General features: G+C 42.7%; 3 protein-coding genes across 3 annotated transcripts; 1 reads left to right on the forward strand and 2 right to left on the reverse strand.

Moving 5' to 3' along the window:
• Positions 1-1,984: 1,984 nt before the first annotated feature.
• Positions 1,985-2,871, reverse strand: ASPBRDRAFT_489220 (uncharacterized protein). Its single transcript, XM_067626190.1, has 5 exons — positions 2,627-2,871; positions 2,514-2,570; positions 2,385-2,456; positions 2,256-2,318; positions 1,985-2,193 (listed from the first exon to the last, which is right to left on the reverse strand). Exons 1-5 carry the CDS (start codon positions 2,780-2,782, stop codon positions 2,173-2,175), a joined length of 369 nt encoding a protein of 122 aa, XP_067472944.1. The 5' UTR covers positions 2,783-2,871; the 3' UTR covers positions 1,985-2,172.
• A 2,084-nt stretch (positions 2,872-4,955) lies between these two features.
• On the forward strand, positions 4,956-5,811 carry ASPBRDRAFT_164790 (uncharacterized protein). Its single transcript, XM_067619545.1, has 3 exons — positions 4,956-5,047; positions 5,113-5,238; positions 5,289-5,811. The coding sequence occupies exons 1-3, from the start codon at positions 4,966-4,968 to the stop codon at positions 5,555-5,557; spliced, it is 477 nt and encodes a 158-aa protein (XP_067472945.1). The 5' UTR covers positions 4,956-4,965; the 3' UTR covers positions 5,558-5,811.
• Positions 5,812-9,246: 3,435 nt separating this feature from the next.
• Positions 9,247-11,102, reverse strand: ASPBRDRAFT_49560 (putative aldehyde dehydrogenase). Its single transcript, XM_067626366.1, has 4 exons — positions 10,785-11,102; positions 10,432-10,725; positions 10,048-10,368; positions 9,247-9,991 (listed from the first exon to the last, which is right to left on the reverse strand). The coding sequence occupies exons 1-4, from the start codon at positions 10,995-10,997 to the stop codon at positions 9,419-9,421; spliced, it is 1,401 nt and encodes a 466-aa protein (XP_067472946.1). The 5' UTR covers positions 10,998-11,102; the 3' UTR covers positions 9,247-9,418.
• Positions 11,103-11,596: the final 494 nt, after the last annotated feature.

Genomic DNA, 11,596 nt, shown 5'->3' on the forward strand with positions numbered 1-11,596 from the left:
GTATGGAGGATTCTGTTGGTTTAGAATCTGCTGGATTTGTTGATTTTTTCATAATTGAATAAGAATTTGATGAGTAAAGAAATGAGGTTACCAGCCGACACTATTAATCTCCAATTATACTGTGTTATCGTTAATAAGGAGTTTTTTATATACTGCTAAACTATATACTATCTGGTTTCTCTTTAATACCAGTACTAGCTATTGTGGTGATTCGGGGAGTAGGTATATAGATCTAAGAATAATTAAGAAAAAAGCAAGGACTAAAACTAATAAAATATACTATTATATATTACCAGCTGTCTTACTGAATCCATAGGAAACCCAATTAGTGATTATGAAGTCTAGTATTATATAAATCCTATTAACTACTATATATTAACTACAATGCTTTACTAAACTATATTCAGCCTGCTATATTAGTATGGTAGTACTGATTACCCAATCCCAATTCTAAGTATAATTTAATCCAAGATAAATTGAATAATATTATAGGAAGATGTCTGAAGCAGCTCTCTAATAATAGTAATAATAGTAGCTATAAAAATGGTTTTATACCAGCTGAAGTAGTTGTGACGGCGAGTGATGTCCCAGGGTCACATAATCTCTATTTATTTGTCTTGTTTACTTGTATCATATTATTTATTTATCTTTATATAATTATATATTCCCCTCTGAGCCTCTTCCTTTCCTTCCTCACATTAGAAATTCTCATTACATAGCACTAAATATGACTATTTAAACGGCTTCAACAGTAGTCACTGAAATAGATATATAAGAGCACTCCTAGAAGGGCTTCTAGTTAATAAAATATAATAATAGTATTTTTTTTTATTGAGTTTCTCTCCTTAATAGTACTATCAGCGGTAACTGTGTCAATTTCTAGAAAGGTAGTGATTCTAAAAGTCTGATTAGTCTATTAGCTATTATAAGGATAGATTTCTGAGGTATAGGTTACTATAATTATAAGTTGGCAAGTGGTGCTACTCCAGCTTGATTGTATTTATAGATAATGAAGGCTAATATTACTGTAAGAAATATCTGTGCAAGATGCAATGACTTTCCGTGAAACATAGTAGTTTCTGTCAGTGATAGTAATAGACAAAATGGGATGTCGATCTTATAGAGCCAAGGATTTCAATGCAGTTTATATTATGTCAGAGTCATTCCAGAAATCTGGGGACCCCGCATTATGCCTTGACCATACCCCATAATCTTTTTGCTGGGGATCAAGGGACCGTTACATAAACAAGGTGGAGGCTTTTTTTTTCTTCCTTCCACGGAATGTAAGATGCCGTGCCCCCTCCCCGATGGATAAGATTCTCCCCGGCTCGGATGACAGAGAACTCCCACCGAACGTTCGGTCTACGTGAAGGTTCCTACTCTTTCCCTGATATATTCGTAACTCTTTAACACATCACTTTTGGATCGCCTCGAAAGATACATTTACCTCCGGACAATTCTTAAGCCGTATTCGATCAGCTGATAGAAATCTGGGTATCAAATCTCCAAAACAGGCTTCCTGTGATAGCCTGAAGAACTACTTATGGCACAGGGTGCCTTAGAAGTCTGTATATTTATTAAAGGACTTTCAAAATCTGGAGAAAGAAAGACTAATCATAATAATAAATTCTAATTATTTTATATATCTAAGTAGCTGTTTAAATATCTAATAAATCTTTTTCTTTTTTCCTCTATTCTTCGTATTCTATTACTAATTTTTTTCTTAAATAATTTAACATTCTTTTCTCTGTTTTTAAGCCTCTTTTTATTAGTTATTGGTAGCTTCCTATCTTTTAAATATTTACTAATTAATATTATTCTTAATTTCTTCTTTATTAGAGTAGGTTAAATCATGTAACCACTAATATAAAAATTATTCTATAAAACGATGTTTCTTGGTAAATAACTACTGATTCCTCAAGAATCAGTCTATTTAATGGATATAGACTACCTTCGTTATTATTATATAAATGTATAGTGTTTTGTGGTTCATTCCTTACCTAGTTGACAGGCCTTCTACCCTGACAAGTAGACCCTATCACATAGAGGAAACATGGGCAAACAGCAAAGATAAGCAAGTGAATCAGATAAACAAAGCGAACAAAACTACGTCACATGATCCGTCACGTGCCTCCGAACGCTCATCACAAGTAGATCCACCTATTTTGAATTTTACTTGTTACACTCGCCCTTCTACAAGTGTTGAATTCAATTAGTAAGTATAATGGTAGAAAAAGGAAATTAGGCACACTCACGCAAATCTGAAGGCACTTCTTCTGGTCCAAAGCGAGGACCGTCGAGTTACAGGTAACATCGCACTATGATGATTGGGTTAGAAAACAGAGTCTTATTATTGTTGCCATTGGCCGCATTCAATAACATACCGCAATGTTGCAAGTATCGTTTCCGAAAGAATCAGCTTCGGCCTCAGCTGCGGCTTCACGAGCCTTCAGGGGCTAGGTTTAAAACTGTCAGCGATTCAATAAGATAGATAGAGAGCTGAGGTGATTTACACCGAGGTCGCAGGCCTTGTCACAAGCCTCCTTGGCAATACCTGCAGTTCCCACAATCTGTTGGAAAAAGGTTTAGTTGTAATCTAGAACATGTTCCCTTACTAAGAACTTACACAGGCAGCCTTGCAAGCATCCTGGCAGATCTTCAGCTCCTCGCCGGTAAGGGTCCAGCAGGTACGCTTAGCGAGGTGGCCGTTGACTTCCTCAAGGGCGGGCGCGGCGACGGCCATAGCAACGAGGAGAGGAGCAATAAGAAGCTTGTACTGCATCTTGGATATTGGATTGGATTGGAAGAAGGTGGAAGGTTGACAATTTAGACTGGAAGATTGAAACCTACTGAGATGTCTGAGGATCCGGGCTGCTTGGTTTTCTTCAGAGCTGGGAGGGAATGGGCCCCATTTTATATCTCTTGTGACGGGATAGTGTCCCATTGATTTCGGTGTATCTCTCCTCTTGTCCGAGGTACGGAGCAAAGATATCTCGGGATTCTGATTATTCGTGCAACACTCGAGGCCATGGCGGCAATCCTTCAGATTCCTTCGGCCGAGAATGTCTCAAATAAGATGCTACTAGATGTAGCCACAGAAATTTACTGTTTTGTAACTTGGATCGGTGTCGTGGGAACATCATGCCGTGAGATTACTTCGCGATAATGCTATGGAGAGACCACGCTCAGTCGTCATTTGGCTAACAATACTCAGAGGTATATGCTGATGACTGTCATCATAGGGTACATATGTGTATACTAGTGTACTGTAGTTTTGAGTAATGGATAGCGAAACGCCTTATCGTAAAGTGGGAACAGAGGGATGACTGGCTCATACAGTAACTCCGCCGCACCAGGGATGTCATCCTTTGAGCACCGGTGCATGGTGGCAGAGCACTGGTCTACCAGTAAAATACCCTCTAGACCCAAGTCCCTGAGCAAAACCGTGTGGCAGATCTTCACCCTATACTCCATGTAGGCAGTGCGTGCAGCGGACCTAGTCTACTATATTTACAGAGTACTGTGATGCTATAAACATCGCTTTGACATAGGCAGGATAGTCTGGGCGACAGATTCAAGCAAGACCGCAATGAACCTGACGACCTAAGCACCTAAAGGGGGAACGCCATAACTAGTTACTACTTACGGTCTCCGTCTTATGTGATACGCTATAAGCATAGTGCCTTACGGTTATCCATCCAATGCGTACAGCGGCTTCTAGACGACTGGAAAAGAGAGATATATTAATTATCCTGATAATTAAATGTAACTCTAGCATACATAGACAGAGTATACCTAGGAAGGCTTTTTTTTTTTTTTTTTTTTTTTTTTTTTTTTTTTTTTTTTTTTGCAGAGCTAGAGCTGAGATGCTTGAAGGTAGTTAAGATAAATAGTTATTATCTCATCGTTCCTAGGATATTATGTGCAAGCACTATATATATGTATGAACATGGAATTTGCTATACACAGTGCAAGCAATGGCTGCCATTATGTCCCTTTGCGGGCCCCTTCAACTAAGCTCGTGAGATGCTAGAACCCACCCGCTATACTCCGGAGTACAACCCATGTCTATGTTGTAACACTCCCCAACCACATAAGGGTACTTGTGCATGAGGCAATTAACATACAACAAATGAAGTAAATGAATGTTGATCCTGTGGCAGCTAATACCTAGCGTGGTCTTGGTAAAGCTCAGCCATAGTCACGGTTTTGGCTGCAGAAGTGTTGTCAGCCGGTGGATGAGCTGTTTCACTGTGCCTTTTCTCCCACAAATGATTATTACTATCTTGATAATACTGAAGACTAGTACACATTGCATGAGCAAGAATCGTTCAAGCAAGAGTCCTAGATACCAATGTTCACTAGCTTTATGAAAAGGCGACCACAACTGACGATCAGCCAAGACGAAGGCCCACTGTAGTGTATGGTTTCTGCTCTGCCCCTTTGTTCAGACTACGAGCCGTAGCGGGGCAATTATGAGACAACATAAAAATTAAGCTAATTAGGGTCAAAATGATCTACACAAAACCCACTTACGCTTGCTTAACAATAAGACTAGAAAGCTTGGCTACTACATCACTAAGTGGGTGGGAAGGATTGCTAGGTAGAAACCGTTAGTATAGCGGAAGTCTAAAGGAGCCAAAATTTAGCACGGGGCGTCCATATTATTATAAATTGACATACTGCCGATGAGCGGATATTGTAAGCTCTAAAACTCGAAGGAATGATGTTTCACCGAGGAAATTCCCGAAGTTTACCCTCTAGCTGGACTTTGACTGTAATGTCGCTACAACATAGATCTAAGCTAATTAGGGTCAAAATGATCTGCACAAAGGCTACGTACGTTTCCTTAACAACAAGACTAGAAAGCTTGGCTACTACCCTCTCCAGTAGTATTAAAGAACTTCAAATCCGTCTTGATCCTCCTACCCTGTTATCTTCCATAGCTCCGCAGCGCTTCCTACAATGGCACCACCGGGCGTGTTCTTTTCCTTAAGGCTTTCACAAGCGATATATGCTGTCGCCACGTTGGCGCTCTCGAGTGTCGGTAAGCAATAAAAGGGGTTCTAGCATAATTGCGATGATCATGACTAATATAAGGAATATCAAAAGTTGCACATTCATACTTTACTTCGTTTGAAAACGTCCCGTGGGAAATTAAACTTGTGTTATTCTCCTCGTTCCTCTCACTCATAGCTGTCACCTACCTAGCTTTTAGATCTCTTTCACCCTCGAAAGGTACATTGGCTTACTATTTTGACACAAGTTGTGAGCTAACCATTGCCTAGCACTGAGCAAACCCTTCTCCTTTGCAGTCTACTGGCTTGTCTCTTTTGTATCTCTGGTTGCTTTCATCTGCCTTGCTAAGCTCTTGGCCGGAGTCAATGAGTGCGAAGGCGCTCTGTGTACGATGACCAAAATAGTAACAGCTGTGGTATTCTTCAACTATACTGTGTGGGTAACTGCCACTACGCTTATCGGAATAGAAATGTCGAAAGACAACGGAAGAGCCGGAGAGGTGTGTCAGGAGAAGCTGGCGGTTCTCTCGAATGACTAGACAACTCAGTGTTTGGTTGGGTGCACGAAACCAGACGCTAGAATGCATTTACGCGGGATATAAAGAACGTTGATTTATCCATGTTGGGGTCGGGTTTCTCTACATAGCAAGGGGTGATGTCTTCGAACTAGATCTAGTATTATTAGGTAGTGAGGGATATATGTCAATGTCAAAGGCCGAATACACGGTCGAGACAGGACGTAATACACAGAAAATCATGTGACCAGTGGTACTCAACATACCATAAAAATCACACAGTAAAAGCTTCTGGGATTTCACTTAACTAACGTGTTTAACAAGCGAGCTGCGCAGTCCGGTACACATAGTACATACGATAAATTACAATATTAGATATTTCAATAATCATTAGATATATGAGCTATTCCTGGTAGCCTAATGCTTTTTATATAATATCTTTCCTGGTTAGGGAGTTTTAGGAAATTTGAGACATTGGTAGTTGAGATATATACACTTAACAGGCCTCAGTGATGTATTTTTCAATATCATAATAATGCAAGTTTTTGATCTATTTGAAACTGATATATACTACTAACAATGCTTATCAGTAGCTATCGCTAGATAGAATACTATTCAAAAAGTGTTCGTTGTTGAGATATAATTGTAGCATCTATTGCATTTACTATGGTGTCCCGGCTACGCAGCTCGCTTGTGTGCACAGCTCGCATGTGAAACACGTTATGCAGCAATGTAAAATCCATCGTTTTAGAGTCAGTGGAAGGGGGCAGGAAATAATAATATATGTATTTTAGGAGGGCGGGTACCTTATTAGAGTTCTATAGTTAACTGGTCTTTCTATTACTATTCTACAATTGTATGCCGTGCATGTTACGAAATGCGTCGAGAAATAGTCTCTAATAGGACTCGCAAGGAGACCGAAAAAGAGGTGTCAACGACATGTTGGTTAGTTAGTATAATAATATCAGGATGCATTCCGGGAAAACAGAACCCGGCATCATCGGAGGAGAAATCAATATAAGGCCCATCGAACACAGAATCCCCGAAACTCATGCTAGTCCCGAATAAGGATATTCCACGAGAAAGGGCAGGTGGATACCCAGGTTTTGGTGTGAGTTGGTACATCAAGGCGAAGCCAGGAGGAGGGGACAAGCGGTGTAAGTGGACAGGCATAGTTAGCTTAAATCCCTGTTCTTTTTTACATCGCGCTACGTCTTGTATCTTAGGGTAATGTGGCTGGTTGTGATATAACCATTGATAAACTCACTCGGCCTATATATTTCTCCGAGACAAGCATTTTTCTAGAGCCAAACTCTTAGACCACTTGCCACTTAATCACGCGCATGTGGGCCGGGCTCTTTGTCCATTCGGAAGAGAAAATAAAAATGCGGCAAATGCGAATGAATAAATCAGACAACGGAACTATTCTATTTTCCGCTCTCCGAGCAATCGGAGTCAACTAGGAAGTGACAGTGAAATACCGTACTGTGGAGACTAAGGGCCGAGAACTCCGAGAGTTAATTAACTTGGAGTCCCCGATGAGTTGCTAACAGAAACCCCACCCTGATTCCTGTTTCATATCTACTTGGCATGATCCTGATAGAAGTAGATTGGTTTTTGCTCCCTCTACAATATAAGCCGGTGTATATCATCCTCTTGATGGCCTTGCTCATATATTCTTATTCTGCTACTTATAGTCATCACTAGATAGGTTCTTGTCACTGGTCATGTGGACTGTACTGCATGGATGTCCCTGCTTTATCTAGACTTGATTTGGATGATTCACCTGACCTTGTCTCATTGGTAACTGCAGCCTGGTAGATCAGCGATATCCAATCTAACCAAGGCTGAATAGTACTGCACAGCTATCTGTAAGTAAGTACGGACGAGTGTTATATCACTAAGCTTCTAAAGATAAGTTATTTAAAAATAATATAGATTAAGTACAAAGAATAGAACTATCTAAGTATAGGAATGAATGTCCCTATATATATTATCCTCTGTATACTATATTGTATACCATCCCTGATAGTAGTTTTAGTAGTAGTTATATACCTACCTACCATGTCTTGGCAATGGTAGATAGTAGTCGCTCACGTAGTGTGTAGCTGTTCCGGGCGTCCTTCCAGCCATTTGTAACTTTACTGGGTAAGAGCGGTTGATTGCCCGAGCGCTGCCTTTATCGGCGCTTTCTGCCTGGCGAGTCCGCCTCGCTAGTAGCTTAACTAGCAGGGGTCTGTAACACAGGAGTCTATAACAATGATATCTCCTGCTTCTATTATTAGACCTTTCTATAACGCATGTCGGCTAATCGAGACGCAAAATTCATGAATGTAATATTCTGTTTAGAGATTTGCAAGTGGCTATCCACTGGTGCTATGGATCAAAAAGTAATTACACATAAAACTCTTATAAATACTTTATCCAAGAGCCCCAGGCCATTAAATACTTATAGGCCATTGGCAGAGACTTCTACATCTGTTTCTTGTGATCTTAAGATATAGTGCTTCTCGTAGATGCATATCTCATATGATTTGGGATAAGGAAGGTGCCTCTTAAGGTACAAGTAAATAGCAAGACCAGATATACCAGTACCAACGATAACAATCTTCATTATGAAAAGAGTAGGAAACTAAGACTGGCTCTAGAATCTAGCAAATAAGAAAGTAGATCAGAAGGAGGATGCCCTCTTTATAGTTCTATATATATTGCACCCCTTTTTTGTATGCAGAATGGCTGACTATTTATTATACCCAACTGGAAGTAAAATTGAGGCACAGTCGGAAGAAGAACAGTCAGAATTTATTTAGAAAAGATTGCAATATTATATATAGGTAAATAATAAAAGATGCTTTTTACTGGTACTGAGGACCACCGCTATCTCTTCTGAGGCCACGCTTTTAGAATTAAAGCCCGCCGCGCCATCCCTCCCTGAGTGAAATCACGGAAGCTCAACAGCAATCATACTTATATACACTGAAAACGTCAAGGTCGAAATTTCTCTTTCTACTCCGTTGCTGTTTGATTGAAATCCAAGCACTTGACTGGACAATCAGAAGCGCTCAATACTTGGAAAAGAGAGGCAGCAAGGCGGATTTGGCTCGAATCAGAGAAAATCAGTGGCGGTCCCGCGAACGGCGCCAAGGGTCGCAATACCCCGGACCATACTGGATCACAGGAACGAGGGTGATACGCGCTAGCGCCTTCTCCACCTTATCAAGCTAACTAACAGTCCCATATTTCCGTCGACACAAACTGTCACTGCTCAGGAGCCTCAATCGTTCCTAGCCAAAGCCTTAGAGCCCCCTAGGGTTGGAATTAGAGAATAAATAATATATATACTAATAGGAGCTTGTATGTCCCCCTAGGTTTACTTTATCCTTCTATTATTGTCTAATCACTGCAGTACTAGTTCTAGAAATGGCGCCTTTAATGGTCTTGCATGCAATGCAAACTTCGTGTTAATACTCCACAGAAGTTGGAACTTGCTTGACCAATTACTTCAGTTGCTCATGTATACCCCTGATTTAACATGGAAGGTTATGGGTAGTAAAATTGACAGAAAAGTAGAAGCCTCTATAATCAGTGACTGAATGAATACTATTCTATTTGCAAGCATTTTCTAAGGCTGAAATCATAAACACTTCAAAGAGCACTTTGTCCAGTCACAGCTACCTGTATCTATTAGAACAAAAAGCAACGGAGAGTATATTGCCCTTTGAATAGGTACCAAGTCAGTTCGGATCAGATATGCTTTATTCAGTCTATAATATTCATCATCTTGGATCTATTCCTCCTACACCGCGACAAGATCTTAAGAACTGGTCTCATGGGCTACCTGAACCGTCAGAATCCCGGTCCTAACCCTGTCCCTGGGAGTCCCCCCTACGGATGCAGGGTGACGACTTTAGTCTGGACAAACTCCTCCAACCCCCAGCGAGCGCCAAACCGACCCCAACCACTATCCCCATACCCTCCGTGAGGCAGAGTCGGCTCGTCATGCACGGTCATGGAATTAATGTGGACCGCGCCTGCCCTGATAGAGCCAGCGAGCTCAAGAGCGCGGTATTGATTCAGGGAGATTATTGAGCTCGACAATCCGTACTTGGCCGCCTCGATAATGGCCATAATCTGTTCTTCCGTCTTGACCACCACAATGCCTACCACCGGCCCAAAGGACTCGATTTCGTACAGCTTCATCTCAGGCGTCAACCCCGTTACCACGGTTGGAGGGAAGCTCCGCGGCGAGGCGTCGTGGACCGTGGGGGGTGTATGGATTTGAGCGCCCTTATCGCGCGCGTCGGATACGAGCATCTCCACCTTGGCTTTGGCTGCCGGGGAGATGAGCACCGAGGGGGTATCAATATCATGCAGGATGGCCAGAATCTTGGCTTCGAGAGCCGGAGCCATGGCGGTCGTCACCAGGACCTTGTCGGTCGACATGCAAATTTGACCGTTCTACATCAATGTTAGCTCTGTAATCCTCACAGGCCAAGTCCCGATCGTGGGCTTACATTGAGAAAGGCGCCTTTAGTGATCTCTCGGGCCGCAAGATCTAAGTCGGCGTCATCGAGTACCACGGTGAAGTTCTTACCACCCAGTTCTAACAACACGGGCTTGAGGGCGAGGGCGGCTTGCGAGGCGATGATACGCCCGACCTGGGTCGATCCGGTGAAGTTGCATTTCTTGATGGCGGGGTGGTTGATGAGCACATCGAAAATATCCGGCGCGTCCTGCGGTCGATGCAAAAGGAAGTTCAGAACGCCAGGGGGGAAACCAGCTTCCTGAAACAGCGAGGCGATGAGGTAATGGGTTTGGGGACTCAATTCGGATCCCTACGAAATAGTTAGTTCAGAGACGATCTTCCGGTCCGCATCCGTTCGGAGGAGGGTAGTTGCCTTCAGGATGGCGACATTCCCTGCGGCGATAGGAGCCACCACCGCACGGAGGCCCAAGATTATGGGAGCGTTCCAGGGAGCGATTCCGAGCACTACTCCGAGCGGTTCTTTAAGGACCAACCCATAACCGTGTCGGATAAAGGGCAGTGAGCCCGTGGCTATACTGGTGGTGAGCGCGCCATACTCCTCGATCAGACCGATAGCGTCGTTGGTGATGATTTCTGCCCATAGGGGGCCGCACTGGATCTCTTCATCGCACACACGCTTGACTTCCTGGGCTCGATTGCGCAGAACCTGGTCGCCTTGATGAGTGATGGCGCCCCTGAAATATTCCGGGCTTCGGGTTCGCATACCTCAGCCAATTTGAATAGCAAGGTCCGGCGCTCTATCGGGGTGGTTTTGGACCATGTTGCAAACGCCTGCGCGCTGGACTGTGCGGCTTGCAAGGCCAGTTCCTTGGTCGCGCTTTGGTAGAGGACGGGGTCCTGAGCATGTTCGTTGACAACGGTGCCTTGGACAGGCGATATGACATCTCGTCCATCAATAATGAGGGGAATAGTCGACATGTTCGGGGGTGTGAGGAGTGCAAGGCTTATCGAGCGATTAGTTTGCCCTAATTTCACTGGGTGCTGCACGGAATTATAGCCACGACTGGCGCAGGTCTGATGTGGGGGAAGAGCGGCAAGCAGGTTGCATGCAGAACGGCAATGAAGAGGCCAAAAGTCGGAGATACGGATTAGTCCCCAGATGGTCAGTTGGAGCCAAGACAGATGCCGGGGAATCCGCGGATCATACCCCCGCGGGCTCTTTGTACTCCGATTGACCCGGTAAAAGCGTTAGAATGGTGGAGCGTTGCAGGGGTCTGAATTCTTTCAATTCTGCCGTTTATATAATTATTAATATGATTATTAATACTTTGTATAGCCATCTTCAGCGTTGATCACCGCCTGGTACCTTGCAGGTATACTATTAATTAAATCATTTAAAAATACTTCTAGTAAAGCATCCCACGCAGCCCGTATAACCTCATGTAACTGATTATATATTAAATACTTATCCTAAGGGAAGTATCACTTAATCCAGTCCTTTATCTAATTCTAAATAACTTCAATTGGGTTGAGATCTAGTAAGAATACTAGCTAAATAATTAGAAAGATCCCACGCT

Source organism: Aspergillus brasiliensis (genome assembly GCF_001889945.1).
Source record: "Aspergillus brasiliensis CBS 101740 unplaced genomic scaffold ASPBRscaffold_33, whole genome shotgun sequence".
NCBI classification, from domain to species: domain Eukaryota; kingdom Fungi; phylum Ascomycota; class Eurotiomycetes; order Eurotiales; family Aspergillaceae; genus Aspergillus; species Aspergillus brasiliensis.